Source organism: Lolium rigidum, chromosome 6 (assembly GCF_022539505.1).
Source record: "Lolium rigidum isolate FL_2022 chromosome 6, APGP_CSIRO_Lrig_0.1, whole genome shotgun sequence".
Lineage (NCBI taxonomy): Eukaryota > Viridiplantae > Streptophyta > Magnoliopsida > Poales > Poaceae > Lolium > Lolium rigidum.
The window spans coordinates 293800480-293822586 of record NC_061513.1 but is presented as its reverse complement, the minus strand read 5'-3'; the positions used below and the strand labels follow the sequence as shown (position 1 = coordinate 293822586).

Genomic DNA, 22107 nt, shown 5'->3' with positions numbered 1-22107 from the left:
TATTGCTTTATGAGTTAACTCTTATGCAAAAAAAATTTATGCTTGTCTTGAAAGTACTATTCATAAAAAGTTTTTGCTATATGATTCAGTTGTTTAGTCATTACCTATTTGTTAGCAAACTATAGACCATTGTTTTGAGTCACTTCATTCATCTCATATGATTTACAATGGTATTGATCAAGATTATGTTGGAAGCATGTGACTTCAGAAATTATTCTTTTTATCGTTTACCTACTCGAGGACGAGTAGGAACTAAGCTGGGGATGCTTGATACGTCTCTAACGTATCTATAATTTCTGATGTTCCATGCTTATATTATACCAATTGCTACATGTTTTATATACACTTTATATCATTTTTATGCATTTTCCGGAACTAACCTATTAACAAGATGCCGAAGCGCCAGTTCCTGTTTTCTGCTGTTTTTGGTTTCAGAAATTCTACACAGGAAATATTCTCGGAATTGGACCCCACGAAGACAGAAGTCAATATTTTACCGAGACGGACCCAGAGAGCCAGAGAAGGGCCGGAGGGGGGCCAAGGGGCCCCCACACCATACCTGGGCGCGGGCCCACCCCTGGCCGCGCCACCAGGTGGGGAGGGCACCCTGGGGCCCCTCCAAGGCTGCCCTTCCGCCTATATATTCTCCCAGATGCGAAAACCCTAAAGATATCAGTCATATTCCACGAAAAGTTACGTAGACGCCGCCTTCGCGAAGCCAAGTTCGGGGGACAGAAGTCTCTGTTCCGGCACGCCGCCGGGACGGGGAAGTGCCCCCGGAATCCATCTCCATCGACTCCACCGCCATCTTCATCGCCGCTTCTGACTCCCATGACGAGGAGGGAGTAGTTCTCCCCCGAGGCTGAGGGCTCTACCGGTAGCTATGTGGTTCATCTCTCTCTCCCATGGTGTGATCTTTATGTGATCATGAGCTTTGTAATCTAGTTGATTATGTAGATGTTACTCTTGTCTATTATGCACTTTAGATGTTACTTTAATATGAACTCCGGAGTCACTCTCCACGGTGTGATGGTGACAGTGTGCACATCGTGTGTGATTCCTTTATGACGTTGTGGAGCTTGTTTACTCCGGCTTGAGGTGTGCTTTTGCAGCCCTACACAATGAATGGTGTTTGTTATCCAACAAGAGAGTGTTTGAGAGTAGCATTTATTTATTCAATTATGTGATCATTGTTGAGAGTGTCCACTAGTGAAAGTATGATCCCTAGGCCTTGTTTCTAAGCATTGAAACACCGTTTCCAATAAGTTCTGCTACATGTTCGCTTGCTGCCATTTTTATTTCAGATTGCAATTACTACTTATAATCATCCATATTACTTGTATTTCACTATCTCTTCGCGAACTAGTGCACCTATACATCTGACAAGTGTATTAGGTGTGTTGGGGACACAAGAGACTTCTTGTATGTTAATTGCATGGTTGCTTGAGAGGGATATCTTTGACCTCTACATCCCTGAGTTCGATAAACCTTGGGTGATTCACTTAAGGGAAACTTGCTGCTGTTCTACAAACCTCCGTTTTGGAGGCCCAACACTGTCTACTGGAATAGAAGCGTGCGTAGACATCAGCCGGCGTCGCCTTGCGCCCCCGCCTCGCCTCTGCTCGATCTCACCACCCACTGCGCTGACCTCCGGGTCTGGTCACCACCACACGCTCGCTCCCCACACCCTTGTCCCAAGCCGGCCTAAGAGGAGTTCTCTCGTCTTTTTCATTGCGTGGGGTTGTGCTGGTGCACGAAATAAAAAGCTTAAGGGTGGGTTTGCAAAAGCGTATATCCGACGCTTTTTTCGGATCAAAGGGAGTAGGTGGTTGCCTTGCTTAGCATAAATTGTTAGCGTACGTATATATGTAATTGCGTGCCTGACAAAGTAAACGGGCGTTCAACATTAACCTCATCTCACACAAGCGAGGGCAAATTTCTGTCAAATAAGAAAAAGGAAGGCGAAATTGTTGATTTGTTTTCCTCTCCTCCGTTTCGGTGGAATGTTACTATTTTTTTGACGATTACATTTGTCAATCTCACCGGCTTGCTGTAAACAAAGGATTAGATGTATAGTGTGGAAAATGATGTTTGTTTGCGAAGAACAATAAAGAACAAGTATTGCAGTAGATTGTATTTCAGATGTAAAGAATGGACCAGGGTCTACAGTTCACTAGTGGTGTCTCATCCATAAGATAAATAGCATGTTGGGTGAACAAATTACAGTTGGGCAATTGACAAATAAAGAAGGCATAACAATGCACATACATATATCATGATGAGTACTATGAGATTTAATCAGGGCATTACGACAAAGTACATAGACCGCTATCCAAGCATGCATCTATGCCTAAAAGTCCACCTTCAGGTTATCATCCGAACCCCTTCCAAGTATTAAGTTGCAAACAACGGACAATTGCATTAAGTATGGTGCGTAATATAATCAACAAAAATATCCTTAGACAAAGAATTGATGTTTTATCCCTAGTGGCAACAAGCACATCCACAACCTTAGAACTTTACGTCACTATCCCGCATTCAATGGAGGCATGAACCCACTATCGAGCATAAATACTCCCTCTTGGAGTCACAAGTATCAACTTGGCCGAGCCTCTACTAGCAACGGAGAGCATGCAAGGACATAAACAACATATATGATAGATTGATAATCAACTTGACATAGTATTCAATATTCATCGGATCCCAACAAACACAACATGTAGCATTACAAACAGATGATCTTGATCATGATAGGCAGCTCACAAGATCTAACATGATAGCACAATGAGGAGAAGACAACCATCTAGCTACTGCTATGGACACATAATCCAGGGGTGAACTACTCACACATCGATCCGGAGGCGGTCATGGTGATGAAGAGACCTCCGGGTGATGATTCCCCTCTCCGGCAGGGTGTCGGAGGCGATCTCCTGAATCCCCCGAGATGGGATTGGCGGCGGCGGCGTCTCTGGAAGGTTTTCTGTATCGTGGCTCTCGGTACTGGGGTATTCGCGACGAAGACTTTAAGTAGGCGGAAGGGCGGAGTTGGAGGGCTGACGGGGGCCCCACACCATAGGGCGGCGCGGGCCCCCTTCTGGCCGCGCGGCCCTATGGTGGCGGCGCCTCGTCGCCCCACTTCGTATCCCTTTCGGTCTTCTGGAAGCTTCGTGGAAAAATAAAACCCTGGGCGTTGATTTCGTCCAATTCCGAGAATATTTCCTTTGTAGGATTTCTGAAACCAAAAACATCAGAAAACAACAACTGGCTCTTCGGCATCTCGTCAATAGGTTAGTGCCGGAAAATGCATAATAATGACATAAAGTGTGTATAAAACATGTGAGTATCATCATAAAAGTAGCATGGAACATAAGAAATTATAGATACGTTTGAGACGTATCAAGCATCCCCAAGCTTAGTTCCTACTCGCCCTCGAGTAGGTAAACGATAACAAGGATAATTTCTGAAGTGACATGCTATCATAATCTTGATCAATACTATTGTAAAGCATATGAGATGAATGCAGCGATTCGAAGCAATGGTGAAGACAATGAGTAAACAACTGAATCATATAGCAAAGACTTTTCATGAATAATACTTTCAAAACAAGCATCAATAAGACTTGCATAAGAGTTACTCATAAAGCAATAGATTCTTAGTAGAAAGTTTTGAAACAACACAAAGGAAGATATAAGTTTCAGCGGTTGCTTTCAACTTCAACATGTATATCTCATGGATAATTGTCAACACAAAGTAATATAACAAGTGCAATAGGTAAACATGTAAGAATCAATGCACACAGTTGATACAAGTGTTTGCTTCTAGGATAGAAAGAATAGGTGAACTGACTCAACATAAAGTAAAAGAATGGCCCTTCGCAGAGGGAAGCATGGATTACTATTTTTGTGCTAGAGCTTTTCATTTTGAAAACAAGAAACAATTTTGTCAATGGTAGTAATAAATCATATGTGTTATGTATAAGATATCCTATAAGTTGCAAGCCTCATGCATAGTATACCAATAGTGCTCGCACCTTGTCCTAATTAGTTTGGATTAACATGGATTATCATTGTATAGCATATGTTTCAACAAGTGTCACAAAGGGGTACCTCTATGCCGCCTGTACAAAGGTCTAAGGAGAAAGATCGCATTTGATTTCTCATTTTTTATTATTCTCAACTTAGACATCCATACCGGGACAACATAGACAACAGATAATGGACTCCTCTTTAATGCATAAGCATTCAACAACAGATAATATTCTCATAAGAGATTGAGGATTAATTGTCCAAACTGAAACTTCCACCATGATTCATGGCTTTAGTTAGCGGCCCAATGTTCTTCTCTAACAATATGCATACTCAAACCATTTGATCATGAAAATCGCCCTTACTTCAGACAAGACGAACATGCATAGCAACTCACATGATATTCAACAAAGGTGTAATAGTTGATGGCGTCCCCGTAAACATGGTTACCGCTCAACAAGCAACTTATTAAGAAATAAGATACATAAGTACATATTCTTCACCACAATAGTTTTTAAGGCTATTTTCCCATGAGCTATATATTGCAAAGACAAAGGATAGAATTTTAAAGGTAGCACTCAAGTAATGTACTTTGGAATGGCAGAGAAATATCATGTAGTAGGTAGGTATGGTGGACACAAATGGTATAGTTTTTGGCTCAAGGATTTAATGTTTAAAGAAATACCAGAGAAATAATCCTCCTCGAATTATTCCTTCAGAGAAGACCAACGGATGAAATGTTTAAAGATGGATTGACCATTGTGAAGTTTACAGAACTCAGCTTCCCTGATAGGATAATGGAGATAGTCGACCCTCAGCTGATACAAGAGTTGGAGCTTTGCCAAGAAACTCCAGCAACCATGAAGGGAAAAGGTGTCCACTCTCTGATGTCGATGCTGAACATTGGCCTTTGTTGCACCAAGCCGTCTCCAGGTGAGCGCATCAACATGCAGGAGGTGGCTGCCAAGCTACATAGTATTAGAGATGCATATCTTAGAGGAAACTGATAAATGCTTGTGTTCAATCAGTAGCATTAGCTGCCTGACTAATAAGTGTCCCAACCTTTTCTAGATACGGATATATATCTACAACTAAAACGAGTCTAGATACACCCGGATCTAGATGAAAGTGAGACACTTATTTCAGGATGGAGGTAATACTTGTAGAATTGATCGCACATAGCGCGCATGTAAAAACCTAAAAACCCGGATTTTCCTTGTACTATCTGCAAATAAAATTTTATATCTCAGCGGCTAGAAAGTAAATCTGAAATTTCGCACCGTGTACTATCTTGTATTCTTGTATACATCAATCTCACTGATCTGTATTTTGAACTAAGAAAAAACAAAGTAAAAAACACTTGCTCAAATTTCCCCACCCACCCACCTGCCATTGGCTCGAAGAATGGAGGGTTGCCGTGGCTGGGCTGAGGGAAGCTGCTATAACTCTATAAGCACATTGAGTCAATCCACACCGCCCTCTGCGCCGGTGCCACCGAACCGTCGAGACGTCGGTTCAGGGCAGAAGGCATGGAGACGGGTTCTCAGGGGCGGGAGCAGAGGGGCTAGGGATGTCAGCACAAACCTGAAGATGGCTGTAACTGAATCTGTTAACTCACGACTGCAGCGAAGAACACAGTTTCAAGCCACATCTATTTCAGTCTCTAAATAATCCTCTTGTTGTGTTCATTCTACTGCAACCTGATTGCAGGATTATTTTTTTCCTGCTACAATTAGATTTTTTATTTCCCTACATGGGTGGCAGCATAGTCTACGGATAGATGCCCCACCTACCCCTTAGGCGTTATATGATTCATCGTTCCGATATGTATCTCGCCTAGTTTTTATTTTTATTTTTTATCTTTTTGGACTTGAGACAACAATACGGCTGTGTGCATCCTGGTTATGCAGATGCTGGATGTAATTGCTTCCAAAAGTAATAAAGCATCTTTTATCGGAAAAAAAATAGATTTTTTATCCTGCAAATTCAGTGATGCTAGACGGGTCCCTAGTTCTATATGCAGTTGGAGACTTGGTACAAGATTCAGTGGCTGATTAGTTCTAGCCCTAAATGCAGTTTGAGACTTGGTACAAGATTCTGTTGCTGGTTAGTTGTGGCCAAGCAATAAATTTTGAAAGATAATTTCCTTGTGAAAACGAAGGGGGCCAAGCAAGTGGTACCACATCATAGATCTAGTGCATTATTGTGGGCCGATTGGCGCCAGCAGAGACCGTCCTCAAAGGCCTCAAACCACACCACAAACCTATACACACACAGATTTTCTTGGTCTCGTCGTGTTTCTTCTGCCCTGAGTGTGACCATCTGGTATGCTTGGCAAAGAGAAGTATCCAATCTCCAAATAGTGTGACCAATCCTCACTGTGTTATTTTTTTACCGCAGCGTGATTTTGCATGATACAAATTATTATGCTACATTTAGATTTCATTTTTCCTGAACTTTCTAGCACATCAACTACCTGTCAGCTCTGCATTGAAGAAGCTGGTCCCGAACAACTTGTCGCCGTTGAAGTTTGTCTCCCGTGGTAGTGGTATTGATTATAACAGAAGAATAAAAATTAGAAAAAATCACTAGAAACACTCTGAACATTCAGGGGCTCTGTTTTGTTCTGTTTCCACATGCCAGAAAGTTCAGTCAGAAATCTTTACTATTAAAAACAAACTGGTGAATGTCCGGTGTCACATTTTCATTTAAAGACAAAAATGCCCTCCCACGTCCTGAAGGAAAAAAGATCCATCTAACAACCACAATTATCCATGCATGCAGCCAAGTGAGAAAAAATGCGTTTGTTCTCATCTACATGAGCTAGAACGTAACCATCCCCTTGATATTCTCAACAACTAACAAAATCCATATCTAGCTACGAGTTCCATTTTATGATAGAATGCGTTTCACCCTTTTCGTCCGCCCGTCGCTCGTCCCAGCGGGAGAAAAAGGGGCTCGACCAAAGCGAGTACGAGCCATCCCCAATTTCCATCCGTAAACCGGCAGCATCCATCTCGCTCGATTCGTGGCACGAGACCGGGCCGGTCCTTTGAACCGTGCCGCCGTCGCCGCCGGAGCAGCCTCCTGACCCCACGCTCCCTCTTGGTCGCATACGTTGGCGGACACATCCCATGGAGCTCCGGCCGCCGCAACCTACCGACTCGTGTTGGCTCCCCGCCTCCGTCTCTCTCCACCACCTGCGTCGGTGAGGCCCAACCTTCTCCTCCTAGGGTTTCCCACCGCCTCCACGCCCGATCCGTGCCGCGACCAAGCCTCCGCACGTGATGGTTAACCCCGAGTGGTGTGGTGTCCGGCGTGGCAGCGATGACGACTATTGGAACGCCGGAGCGGTGCGGTGATGCTTGGGTTCGGTGTCGATGCTGGTCAATATCGCTAGGTTCGTGGCATGGTCTGCTCCTACAACGGCATCTCCTGTGCAGGTAACCGGCAATGTACTCACCGACGCTCATGACGATTGCCAGCTTTGCAGGAGGCGGCGTTGGCGCTATCTATGCAGCGGACCACCTATGAGACATGGCGGCTCAGGGGTACCGTGTCTATTGGGAACATGTAATCGGTCGGGATTTTGGATGGGGTTTTCTTAGACTCCTGCCGGTGATCAAGGATGCGAAATTTCTGTGGATTTATTTGCTGCGATTTTACCGGGGGTGGTCGCTTCAAGGATCGGGTGCGTGATGTTTGGCATGCTGCTTGGAGAAGAGGGGTCCAGTGTTCACCGCCGCCTTCAGACCTCTGTCCCAAATGTTCGTCCCCAACCCGGCCTCTACCCTAGAAGGTCAGTCGGCCATTAATATCACTCTCTGAACTTCTGGAATCTGGACATTGTTATTTTCTATATTGTATGAACTCACTCAATCTAAATCTGCAGCGAAGCTTTCCTTGATGCTTTACAATAGCATGGTGCCAAAGCGGATCCTATTCTTATATGAAAGAAATAAATATAATGATTTATTACTTCATGTAATCACAATGAGCCGTGTCACTGGTGCTATTTCAAATAATTCTTTGTCATGTTGGCTTAGTAGAGCAAAGTGCTTTCCATGTGAAAACTCTGAAGGGGTGAGAGGGCTAGCATACTAATAGCACAACCCATCAACTGTACCGTTTCTTTCCGAATCATCGCACAAGTTTTAGTTGTTGGTTAATTGCATCATTTTCTTTCACATAATCACATGTGTAGTTGGCCAGGGGTAACAGAGAGATGGACAGTAGTAAGCACCAGTGTATGTTCTCATGGCGGCAATTTTGATGCGCAGAATGGTGAAATGAGACCTAAATTTTGCTCTTGTTGGGTTGACCAGGACATTTGAGCAAGTCCTGTAGATGCAAGATTATAATCCCTTTATTCTTAAGAGGAAACAGAAGGTTGCATATGTAAAAGGTGAGAAACGTGCCACCATTTCAAATTTCAAATGAATGAAGAGAAAGAAGAGTATAAGATATATATTTGTGCTTGTTGCATTGTGCCCTACTTTCTCATACAATTAGGCAACTTGAAAAAAATACTATACCACTCCTAAAATGATCAAAATGTGAAAGATCTGATGTCACACATCTCGTGATGTCACACTTCACATTATAAACGTTCCAAATGCCACTGCACCTATCCATTGTTCGATCAACGCAACCTATTAACCGATCGCATCATCCCGATCATCGTCTCAAAAACTGCTCGAACAACCTCGGCCCATCACACGCCTCACAAATTCTTTTCTCAACTACTCTATCTACTACCGGTGCCCGCATTCATGCACCACCTCGCCCTGCAGTGCCTCGATCCTCCCGATTCTAAGGTGCCTGATCCTCCCTATTATAACGGAAACGTCAATCTAGGATTTCGCAGTTCATAGCCTCTAAGCTCGCCACTACCCTCGCCGGTTTCCATAGGTCAGACGCCGACACTGGCACCTCAACAACGACCACCACGACGAGGCTTCCTCTTCCGATCCGTAAGATTTCCCGCCCCGATCTACTCTTCCACGAGTACCATCTTGACGATTTTTCGCTAAGTTTTTTGGTGGGGACGGACCGCAGGAAATCGAACAAGAATACCCCAAGCTGCAGCTACCGGCATCCACCTCGGAGCAGAATCTGTCGTCTTCCAGCAGAAGTATGGGCATCCTCCAGATGCGGCGCCACCGCCGCAACGACAATGATGGTGATCGACCTGTCTGCTGCTCTCCCCGGACGGCTGCAATGATACCTGGGACAGGCTGTTGCTCCTCTGCTGATTTGCGATAAGGAGCATCCACATGCAATCTGGTCCGTGTCTTGCGATTCATCTTGTGCGTATTTTTTTTCAACAAGCTCAATTGTAAGCATATGCATCTACATGTCCACATAGAGTGCAATAGAGATTCATCAACACTTGTGCACTGTGTGTACCACTATGGTGTAGTGCTTAATTAGTTCTATTAACTGCTGGAAAAGGAAATTTGACTCTATATGCACCAACGTGCAAAGACACCAAAACTGCGTAGATAAGTCGAGCAAAATTTTCTTGCTTGCTTATGCAATACAATTATTCTGGATACTATTAAAATTTGAGTGTTTCCTTACGGGCATGTAGTTAGTCTTGATCGTTTCTGGATAGTTTATCTGCTAAGACTCTGATGTGCATGTTTCTCGCTGCCTCATTTCAAGCATAGTCTCTACAGGTGACGATGATCCCTAGAGTTAGTTGTATTAATACTTTATGCAATAATTATGGTCTTTTGATTCACCGATATCTCTTAGCAAATGCTTAGGTCTGACCGACAATATTTTTACATGAGCACAAATGCAGAGCACTCTACCAAACCTGAAACCTTCTATTCTTGATGAATACTCCAAGGCGGTAATCTAACATTAAAAAGGTGCTTCCACATAAATTATCCGCTAATGTGACGTTGATCTTGAAGAAGCAACTTTCATCTTCATCTCGTTGCTACTCTGTAATATTGATTTTGAAGAAGAAACTTTCATATTTATCTGCTACTTTGATGTGGATTTTGGAAAAAGCAACTTCCATGTTCATTTGTTGCTCTAATTTTGATCTTGAAGATCGTCTTCTTCGTCCTCCTATTGATTTCTTCAGATGAAAGCTGGCTGTTTGGTGTTCTATAATAAAGTATTAGTGCTAAAATGTTATTGTATCATAATGAAGTATTAGCGATGACTATTTTTTGTGTCTCTGTTTGGTTGTAACTCGCTACATAGGCGTGAGGCAGCAGCAGCTGCCGATTCGTGTCCGCCTATAGAAGGCGGAGTTGATGAGTGAACATCAAGACTGCACAATAACCTAAAGAGCTAGCAGCTAAGACATGTATCTTGCTAGGTCCAGCTTTCACGGCAAGGTAAGGGGTGGAGGAATCAGGCACTAGCTAGCGAGGTTAGAGTGCATGATTCAGGTCCTATTATCTTCCCATTTGCGTTTTTCTACGTGCTGAGCGGAGTTTCTAGGGAAGATCGATGTGGATGCCAACTGACAGGAACATGGCAACGATCGCAAAGCCTTAATCCATCTTTAGAAAGTATGTGGCCCTGACAATTGGCTCAATTTTGTTCTTTTTTAAATTTTGCTGGTAAAAAAACTTATAATTTTAACTATGATTTATATTTATAATATAATAAAAGTTTTGAGCATTCTAAAATCATATAAATTTGTATATATTAGTAGTTAAAGTTGTGCAACAAAAACCGTGTGAAAATGCATGTCTTAAATGTCATGATTGATGGAGCAGTAAAGATTAAGTTATCATAAATATGTTGATTTATTGATACATCGTGAGCTAGGATTAGGTTCCGAATCACACAAGCTTTTGATAGAGTGACTAAGTAATTTAGTTTTTTGGTTACATAGTTTTTAGTTTTATGCCTACATGGAATGGTAAAGGTTGTTCATCCAGTTTACACGCACCATGAGTATTATATGTGCACATTTTTAGATTTTTATGGAAAAACTTCATGTTAACATGATGGACTGCGTGTGCAGAATGGCTACGAGTTAATGAAGAAGTTCTTGATACTTGTACTCAAATACCATGTATATGAAGTTGATGATAATATTACTAATGTTATGCAAGAATTCCTTAGATGTTGGCTTTTAAAATGAGGAATAATGTGTTGGTCCTTGCATTTTATAACTTAAATATTTGTAATATTTACTGCGTGGGTGATTTTTCTACATACTTGAATATTTGTGTGCATTATTTACACATGTAACGTGTGTAATACTAGATATAAGGTAGGGAACCGTGGCGAAGCACGGGCATTCCACTAGTTGATACTTAAATACTTAACCACCGGAAGAAGCTTGAGACTATCATTTCCAAGGGAATAATGTTTTGGTACATGAGAGCGTATGCTTCCTTTATTTTGAAATGCATGTTAGACACATTTTGAAATGTTAAAAAAAATTGAAATAAAAATTTCGCTCGTATACCTTCATGTGCTACATGCTCACAAAATCGTTTTATGAAAAATCGATTTATCATGTGACATGTGTAAAAAGACAAAATTCGGTAAAACAAAGACTTGTCACAAAATTCGGTGCTAAAACAGGGTCAATTCGAGACTCATGCCGACGAGATCAGGCTACGACGGTGAAGAGGACGGTGAGGGCGCGCAGATCAGCAGGGCGGCAGTTGGGAGGAGGTGAAAATTCCGTCGCACGCAAACTAGGGGTTTCATTCGGGCTGCGTTCGGTTCGCTCGTTCAGCCCTACAAATACAGGCCGAGTTGGGGTTTCAATCTCGGTCAGAAAACTCTTTTTCAATTCTAACTATTTTACAGTCGCCGATCGGCGATGATTTGCGAATCGAACCCGTAAACTAACGGTTACTTTTCGATTTTACCCCTTTTACGGGCTGGCTCTGCTAGAGATGCTCTAAGGCCCGCACGTCACACCAGTTGAGCACAGTAAGGCCCGCACGTCACACCAGTTGAGCACAGTGTATCGATGACCGAGTTCCCAGATATATGTATTTCTGAAAAATAAAATATGAAAGAACCTAATTGAAAATTTTATGTTCAGAGATAAATCTTCTGCTGGTGCCATTACAGCAGTTCTGCTTCTGCAGCGTGCGACTGATCACTGTACCATAAATAGAACGCACTGTGGCAGCCACCAGATATCGAGATCACCTCAGTTCCAGATTCACTACTCGGGCATACTACCACTCTGACAAACATCTTTAAATCTGAAAAGCTACTTCCGATACGATTGTTGTGTGCATCCTTGTCAGCAATTGTGGCAGAATGTGAATGGATCACCCAGCAACAAGTTATCTATGGCGCTGCTCACCCATTAGCAAGATGGAAATGTTTCACTCAACAGAGAAGAAAAAATAAAAGAGATGCCAAGAGCGCTAGGATTAGCATGCGCACGGACACGCCGTGTTCCCGCAGGGAAGATGTTTTGCCTTGTGCACGTTGTCATTCTTCGCTCGACGGTGCACCGAAATGAACTCGAGTAGCAAAGTGCTGGATGGAACCAGATGCAGTTCTTGAGTCTCTAAGCATTAAAACCTACAAATCATTACCAAGCATCTGATAATCAGGTGAGATCTGTTTGTTAGAGAAAGAGAGGAAACCGCTGCATACTACCTACCTTCGGATTGCTCATATTGCTCCCGAAATACCCGATGCCAAACGATGAGGAGGAGTACGCAGCGACAAGCTCAGTGGCTTCAAGTACAGACAACTCCCCTCTCTGCAGAAAATATATATTGTTAAACCAAGAGCAGAGGGGTTGCTTGTCCAATCTCGAAACAAATGGGTTTGCAAATGATAACACCTTTATAACATCAGCCTGAACCAGTAACAACCCAGCACCGGTGTCGTGAGACATCTCGCTGCTGCTTTGAACCACCGAGCGCAGAACTTTGGTACAGGAAGAAGCAGGTCCTGATGGTGACCTGAGAAGATACGTATGAGCATGTAAACGTAATGTTGAAATTTTAACAAGGAAAACAGAAGGAGAACATGATGCGTAAGACAGCTGTTGTACATGTTTTTTCATTTCACTCAGACAGTAAAATAACGTATATGTGAAACACGAAAAATAGAATTGACTTTACAGTACAAATAACATGGTAGGCAATTGTAAAATGGAAAATTATATATGAAATGCACCAATTTGAAGGAAAAACGTACAGAGATGCTGAGACACAACATTCACGGGAAGCAAATCCTCTAATTAAGTGTTCACCAGCTCCGGTTGCACAACACCCAACTATGAATGGTGTGCCAAAGGGTCCTTTGGATGAAGCCCAGCACCCAGAGCCATACATAGCAGCCAACCCAACCCGGCCATCTACCTGCAGGAGGGTTCTTATTAAGGCATGTTGCATTAACTAGACTATATGCAGATGCAAGACTATCATAATTCTCAAGTGGCAAACCTTGCTATTTTGTCCAAAATAGAGCTTTTTTGAAAAAAAGAAAAAGGGGCTTACGAAAGAACAACAATTTCAAGTGCACTGATGAAATATTGAAAGTGACTTTTGAAAAAATGACCAACAAACCTTTAGTGCAATGCCACCACTAGATGCACCTGCTGCAACATTTCCGTAGTCATCAACACAAACAACACCAACAGTATCCATTACACAATCTTGATCATCTTCCATGATTGGTCGTGTGAATATCTTCGCCTCCTTTACATTGTTCAAAATCTCAGCTTCAGCTCCTAAAATAAGATGGGGCAGCTTAGGTGGACTGGTTAAGTACAAATACTTCTAGATGCCGGAAGATACAGTCAAATGACCAGCATCGGTACTAATCAGCACGAAAAGCACAGACAAATCACCACTAGTACCACATGGCTGCGACCCAGTACCACAAGCTAGATATTTGGGTGCTGAATATTGGAATATGTTAATTTAGAAGAGATTTTATAAAGACATAATAGCAGCTAGATGACCATTTATGGAACAAAAACAACTAAACAGATGAAACGAAGATAACAAGCAGCAGAACATATTAGGCCGTAATGAAATCACTACTTTATAAGTTATACCACACTATCAATGATCTACTTCCTCCGTTCGAATTCTGCGACAAGAATTATGGAACGGATGGAGTAAGTATCAAATCGTTGTTCTGGCCCATACTGTGCAAATGGGTTGGTTTGATTATATATGTTGGATGTTTCATTGTTTGTAAACCTAGAGATGTTTTTTGTGCAAATTACATGTAGTATATAAAATTATCAGCAGAATATAGCACCAATAACAGTTGGGCTACAGATAGATCTTCAAGTGTTTCACAAACTAATATTTTTAATAGGCCTTATTGGGTACTGCCCGAGGCACAACCGCACAATGTCATCTATTTATCCATGATACTGAATGGAAGAAAAGGGCTACTAAAATAACAGCTAATAGTAAACTTCCAACTGTTCATTCAATATTTCTGTGCAAAGGAAATGATGTTAATCATACAACATTAAACTGTAGTCCAGTTTCAGAAGATATTTCAACCAAAGGAACATTACATATGGATGAGCTAATATAACCACTAATCCAAGCTAGAATTTCAAATGATATGCCAGAAACATCAGGAAAATTTGAAATACAAGTGAAATATGAGGAAGGAACCTGATGCTTCCAACTGTACTGAACTTGATTCTGAAGCAGAAGCAGTGGCACGATTTACCGATTCCTTGGCACTAGCAAGCAATGAACTGTATTTTACCCACTGTGCTTTTGCATTCTCGGTCACTAACCACTGACTCCGTATGTGAAAAGAGATGGTAAATTACCAGCGATTTAGGAATGAAAAATTGGATGGAAGAGTGGAAGGGGAGATTTTACATTTGTAGATCCAACTAGGTCGATTCCTTTATCTTTGGCCCATTTGTATGCTCCATCACCGACCAAAAACCTAAGAAACAGCGAATAAGTCAGCAATTCAGAATTACATGTAAGATCGATGGGTGTGCATGATAGAATGCTATCCGTGAGTCACACAAAAGCAGTCATCATGCAATGGTTCCATTGTTCGATGATATAAGTCGTTATTTGCATTACTTATTTCAGCATCAGAGAGAATTGATTCTAACTTTAAAGATCATGGCACAGTCAAATCAGTCGTGTGAGTATGTGACACTAGTGAAAATAACAGGAGGGCAGAAAATTACTGAAAGAATAAAGTTCTGGGAAACCAAAACATGGAGAAGACAGTTGAATTTGTTATTACATGGGGGGTATCCGACCAAGCAGTGAAGGGCCCATCATCTGTTCCTTTGCCAAGTGTAATGCAACTTGGATAGGATTCTTTATGCCTGATCTATAAAAACAGAAAGTTTGGTCAGAGAGTACCTGAACAAGCACAACACATGCATATCAACAGTAAATCTTCTGATACACTCTCATTTAAAGCTTCTATTATAGGGGATCAAATGCGTAAATTGCCACAAGTACCTTGCACAGCTCCAACAGTTCCGTAGGTACCTGTACTTCCATCCATGATACTCGCATCGCATTCCACCCGACCACTCTCGGTCAAACTTGAACCTCGGCCAGCATTTGTAATGGGGTCATCCTAGTTCATATATGAGAATGAAAACTTCCATCACACATTTTGAAACAAGCAAGTGCTGATAAACTATTATGTACTTGAACCACAGCACTACAGACCTGCTTAAATCTAGAAGGATTGTAAACCTTGATTGTACAAGTAATGCAAAAAAATTAGCACTTCTGCTTTCTCATTCTGACATTAGTAAATTGTGACTAAATCATGTGAAACATACACCAAATGATTGCTGACTCGTATATTCCACAATTCCCACAGATGTTAATGGAACAAACTATACAAAATAGACACCACATCTATCCACAGGGAATGACGCATACCTCCAACACTCGAATGGCAGCTGCAACAGCATCGAGACTCGAGCCACTTCCCTGCAAATAATATACAAGGAGCATTAGCAATTCACTAGAGCAGAGGTATGCTTGCCAAGTCACATCACAGTATATATGACACTATGGGAGGCAGACATGCTTCAGGTATCACTAACCCAGTCGAATTGCAGACCTACAGATACCAGATCGGGCCCCTTCCCAAATACATACCATCAAATTAGGCCACTAAAACTTTTTTAGGGTTGACTTAATAGCGTAGGATTCGTCGGTTCATACAAAATAGGGCATGTTGTTGTTGTTTTAATCTACGGGAAAAATTCCCCATGGTACCTATAATCGAACGCTCGGTCAGACCGCATAAATTCTGACGTAGCACGACGGAACGGAAGCACTGCAACATGGGAGGAGGAAGGAAGTGGAGCATGTAGGGGGCTAGGATTTAAGGACCGGACCTCGCGGAGGACGGCAGCGGCGGCGAGGCAGGCGCGCTTCATGGCCCGGCGGTAGACCTTCTCGTTTGCCGGCGCGTGGAACCCGGCACCCACGTGCACCGCCACGAAGAACCTGCGGCGGAGGCTGGGACAAGACCTCGTCCCATCTCCTCCTCCGCCTCCTTCCGCCCCGGCCGATTCCCCCTCCCCACCGCCGCCGCCGCCGGTGGCCATGTCTGTGTCCCCAGACGAGGAGGTTCCGAAAAGGTTTTGAAAATTACGAGCCGGAGCCCCTCCTGCAGAGACTTAGTTAATTTCACCCTTGACGAACGCTTAATTCGCAAAGTGAGAACCTTAACATTTTGATTCATAACAATAAACCTTACCTAGACCACCTTAAATCTATAGTGAGACTAGGGGATGAGCTACTTTTTCTTAGATTGACCATGGGATAAGCTACTTAATACACACACAAAAATGCAACTGTTGGAATAAAGTGTATATAAACTTTAAAGTGATTCCTCATGAGATTATACGAACAGAACAATATTGATGACAACTTGGTAAAGTGAGAACACTTATGTACATAAAAGATATGCAAAAATGGAAAGCTGAAGTAACCAACACACATTTGATAGTAAAAAACGCTAAACATGGTGCCAGAAGGATTGGTGGTGTCATTAGTTAGTAAGTAACGATGAGAAAACAATTGAATGTAAACTAGAAACATAGGTGCACATTAATCATCATCATAAAACAACAGTATGTATGGTCGTGATGCCACACATAAACATGCATACAAATTTCAGCAATTCAATCCAAATTTACATAGAAATAAATTTAACAGTCTGCTACTACGGGACCATACAGGAGCAGCATATGCAGTAACAAATTAAGATGAAAATTTGACAGTATGCTGGTACTTGCATATGCAGTATGTTGCTCACATCCCTTAACAGTAGTTGCATATGGAGTAGTACCGACCGGAGTAGTTGCTACGAGAAGAGATTCTCACCTTGCCGTCGTGGTCGGAGCAGCAGGCGGGGAAGGGCGGCTGGAGGAGAGCTAGGACGGCGGGGACGGCGAACGGTGGCGCTGGCGGCGGGGAAGGGCGACGGCGCGAGTACGGGACGGCGGCGCTGGCGGCGGTGAACCCTAGCTAGCCATGGGAAAGGAAATAGCAGGGGGACAGAGGTCGGGGTGTCGGGCTCACGAGGGCAATTTCGGCATTGCCAACGCTTTTTCTGTTTTGTTTGGGCTTCTGATTTTGGACCTTAAGTAAAAGCCCAAACAAACAGAACTTAAAGCCCGCACATAACACCATTTGAGCACACAACACCAGGATTAGCACAAAAGACGCAGTAAAATAACGTGTATATGTGAGACGGTCATTCTTAAACACAAAAGATGGAATTGATTTTTCAGTACAAATAACATGGTGAGCAATTGTAAAATGGAAAATTATATATGAAATGCGCCTATTTGAAGAAAAAATGTACAGAGATGCCGCGACACAACATTCACGGGAAGCAAATCCTCTAATTAAGTGTTCACCAGCTCCAGTTGCACAACACCCAACTATGAATGGTGTGTCAAAGGGTCCTTTGGATGAAGCCCAGCACCCAGAGCCATACATAGCAGCCAATCCAACCCAACCATCTACCTGCAGGAACATCGGGGTTCTTATTAAAGTACGCTGCATCTACTTTAAAGAAAAAAAGGGGCTCGTGAAAGAACAACAATTTCAAGTGCACTGATGAAATATTAGAAGTGAGTGACGAAAAAAATGACCAACCGACCTTTAGAGCAATGCCACCACTAGATGCACCTGATGCCACATTCCCATGGTCATCGATACAAAAAGCACCAACAGTATCCATTACACAATCTTGGTCATCTTCCATGACCGATTGTGTGAAGATCTTCGTCTTCTTTATGTTGCTCGAATTCTCAGCTTCAGCTCTCCTACAATAAAATGGGGCAGCTGAGCTGGACCGGTGGAGTACAAATACTTGCATATGCCGGAAGTACAGTCGCATTGGTACCAATGTGCATGACAAACATAAACAAGCTAAATATTTGGGTGCTGAAAATTGGAATATATTATTTAAAGGGGGTTTTATAAACACATAATTGCAACTAGACAACTAAATAGGTGAAGCAAAGATAACATGCAGCACAAGATATTAGGGCCAAAATGTAAGTACTAGTATATAGGTTATACCACTATCAATAATCTAAGTATAATATATGCACAAAGAGACTCGGTCAAATCTACATGGTGCAAAATGGGTTGGTAATATCTGTTGGATGTTGTACTGTTTGCGAACTTAGAGATGTGTTTTTTGTGCAAAATTCATATGTAGCATATAAAACTATCATCAGAATGTAACACTTATCGAATAAGGGTCGGGCTACAGGTAGATCTTTAAATTTTGCACAAACTCATAATTTAAGGGAACTTATTGGGTACTGCCTGAGGCACAATGTCATCCACTCGTCCATGATACTGAATAGCAAAAAATACCTACTTAAATAACATTGCGCATATTAACAAAAGAGAACTGTAACATCATGCCATATAAAATGATATGTCTGTAGCACCTTGGACATATAATTGCAGTCAAGTTTCCACTGTTCATTCAATATTTTTATGCAGAGCAAACAATGTTCATCATACAACTGCAGTCAAGTCTCAGAAGATATTCCAACCAAACATTACATATGGATGAACTAATATAACCACATTCGCAAGCTAGAACTTTGAATAAAATGACAGAAATATCAGGAAGAATTAAAGCACAAGTGAAATATGAACCAACATATGTAAAAGAGGAAGGAACCTGAACCTTGCAACTGTACTAAACTTGATTCTGAAGCAGAAGTCAGTGGCATGGTTTACCGATTCCATGGCTCTAGCAATCAATGAACTGTATTTTACCCACTGCGCTTTTGCATTCTCAGTCACTAACCACTGATTCAAAATATGAAGGGAGATGGTAAATTACCAGCGATTAGGAATGAAGAATTGGATGAAAGAGTGGAAGAGGAAATTTTACATTATCTTCCTCCGATGTAGCTCCAACTAGGTCGATTCCTTTACATTCGGCCCATGTGTATGCTCCTTCACCGACCAAAAACCTAAGAAGCAGCGAATAAGTCAGCAATTTGGAACTACGCACATGATAGATTCTTATCGATGAGTCACAAAAAAGCAATCACCGTGCAGTGGTTCCATTGTTCAATGAATACAAGTCGTTGTTTGCGTTAAGTATTTCAGCATCATAGAGAATTGATTCTAAATTAGAAGATCATGGCATAGTCAAATCAGTCGTGTGACACTGGTGAAAATAACACGAGGGCGGGAAATTGCTGAAAGAATAAAATTATGGGTAACCAAAACGTGGACAAGACAGTTGAATTTGTGATTACATGGGGGGTATCCGACAGAGCAGTGAAGAACCCATCATCTTTTCCTTTACCAGGTGTAATGCAACTTGGATAGGATTCTTTACGCCTGGTCTATAAGAAACAGAAAGTTTGGTCAGGAATACCTGAACAAGCACAACACATGCATATCAACAGTAATTTGTCTAATACACTCTCATTTAAAGCTTCTATTCTAGAGGACCAACTGCTAGCAAATTGCCACAAGTACCTTGCACAGCTCGCACAGCTCCGTAGGAACATTTACTTCCATCCATGATACTTGCATCACATTCCACCCGACCGCTCTCAGTCAAACTTGAACCTCGGCCAACGTTTGTAATGGGGTCATCCTAGTCAAACAGATATGAGAATGAAAACTTCCATCACACATTTTGAAACAAGCAAGTGCCGATAAGACTATTATGTACTTGAACCACAACGCTACAGATCTGCTTAAATCTAGAAGGGTTGTAAACCTTGATTGAACAAGTAATGCAAAAAAAAATAGCACTTCTACTTTCTCATTTTGACATTAGTAAGTTGTGACTAAATCATGTGAAACATACACCAAATGATTGCTTACTCGTGTAATCCGTAATTCCCATAGATGTTAACGGAACAAACTATACAAAATAGACGCCACATCTATCCATAGGGAATGACGCATACCTCCAACACTCGAATGGCAGCTGCAATAGCATCAAGACTCGTGCCAGTGCCCTGCAAATAATATACAAGGAGCATTAGGAATTCACAAGAGCAGAGGTACATGGATGCTTGCCAAGTCATATCACAGTATATATGACTCTATGGGAGGTAGACATGCTTCAGGTATAAGTAACCCAGTGGAAATGCATACCTACATATACCAGATCGGGCACCTTCCCAAATACATAGCATCAAATTAGGCCACTAAAACTTTTTTTTGGGTTGACCCAATAGCGTAGTATTCGTAAGTTCATACAAAATAGAGCATGTTGTTGTTCTGTTCTACGGAAAGAATCCCCCATGGTACCTATAATCGAACGCTCGGTCAGACCGCATAAATTCTGACGTAGAACGACGGAACGGAAGCACTGGAACGTGGGAGGAGGACGGAAGTGGAGCATGTAGGGGGCTAGGGTTTAAGGACCGGAACTCGCGGAGGACGGCGGCGGCGGCGAGGCAGGCGCGCTTCATGGCCCGGTGGCAGACCTTCTCGTTCGCCGGCACGTGGAACCCGGCGCCCACGTGCACCGCCACAAAGAACCTGAGGCCGAGGCTGGGATAAGACCTCATCCCATCTCCTCCTCCGCCTCCTTCCGCCCGGCCGATTCCCCCTCCCCTCCGCCGCTGCCGCCACTGGTGGCCATGTCTGTGTCCCCGCGCCTGGCCTGGAAGACGAGGAGGGTCCAAAAAGGTTTTGAAAATTACGAGCCGGAGCCTCTCCTACGGAGACTTAGTTAATTTCACCCTTGACGAACGCTTAATTTGCAAATGCTTATCGCTTGATGGAGACATGGAGGGGAGGCTTCTTATCCGTGCATGGAATGCGGATTTTCCACATGTAACTTGGCCCCCGACACTATCTGAGCCATTCTTTGCTTCATGAATATTTGTGTTTTAGCAGCCAAGAAGGAGTAGATTAAACTCGCCCCCTAGAGAGATATCCTCCGAGCCGGGCACCGTCTCATTAACCCTAACCATCCCGAGCCCATCCCATCCCCTCCCCTCTCGTTCTTCTCCACCTCCTTCTCTCCTCGTCATCCCGGTCTCCCATGGCCGCGTCCTAGCTAGAGCAAGGTGGTTGAGCTCCAGCGCCGCCTCCCTTCAAAGCTCGGCGGCCTAGGCGATCGTTCTGCTGGAGCTGGAGAAGAGCAAATTGGCACGTGGGGGCTGTTCTGCTCCACCTCGCCCATGTACTATGGCGAATTTTGCTAGATAGAAGTTATATGAATGTAGATACCTTCTGGTCGAATGAGTTTCTACGAAGATTCATGGTGGAATACATTGTTTCTTTTGTTGTTTCGGTTTCTAAACAAGATAATGCTGGAAACAAGAAGTTTGGAACTTGATGTAACGATCCCCGTTGCCGCCGGTGGTCGTCGGGACGTGAGGTGGATACAAGTTGCTTGTAGAGAGCAACTAGACCTTGAGAAAGGAGAAGATATAGAGGAGTAGGAGAAGCAGACGGGAAACGCCAGTTCTATTATGTTCAATTCGATGCCTTGCTTTTGTTGTATCTGCTTCCTTTATAGTCTCCAATGCAGGCACAAGCCCAAGCCCACCTGCGCCACAGCCCATGCTGACCCAACCCGGTGCAGCAACATTCACGGTCATGACATTACCGCCCCCAAAAGTCATTAA

General features: G+C 42.8%; 1 protein-coding gene across 1 annotated transcript; it reads right to left on the bottom strand.

Moving 5' to 3' along the window:
- Nucleotides 1-12163: 12163 nt before the first annotated feature.
- On the bottom strand, nucleotides 12164-21039 carry LOC124664390 (putative threonine aspartase). The gene is made up of 17 exons (XM_047201923.1): nucleotides 20839-21039; nucleotides 20431-20481; nucleotides 19991-20111; nucleotides 19555-19630; nucleotides 19392-19473; nucleotides 19235-19306; nucleotides 17348-17491; nucleotides 15890-15940; nucleotides 15455-15575; nucleotides 15231-15315; nucleotides 14846-14915; nucleotides 14630-14759; nucleotides 13556-13719; nucleotides 13185-13348; nucleotides 12826-12946; nucleotides 12640-12741; nucleotides 12164-12557 (listed from the first exon to the last, which is right to left on the bottom strand). Exons 1-17 carry the CDS (start codon nucleotides 21037-21039, stop codon nucleotides 12465-12467), a joined length of 1848 nt encoding a protein of 615 aa, XP_047057879.1. The 3' UTR covers nucleotides 12164-12464.
- Nucleotides 21040-22107: the final 1068 nt, after the last annotated feature.

What these genes read in the sequence shown, in the direction of transcription:
- LOC124664390 (XM_047201923.1), bottom strand. Translation starts at nt 21,039, where the DNA reads ATGAGGTCTTATCCCAGCCTCGGCCTCAGGTTCTTTGTGGCGGTGCAC. An exon ending in TGTTGTGTCTCAGCATCTCT is followed by an intron (nt 12,947 to 13,184) that starts GTACGTTTTTCC and finishes GTATCTTCTCAG; the next exon opens with GTCACCATCAGGACCTGCTT. An exon ending in TTCAGGCTGATGTTATAAAG is followed by an intron (nt 12,742 to 12,825) that starts GTGTTATCATTT and finishes TATTTTCTGCAG; the next exon opens with AGAGGGGAGTTGTCTGTACT.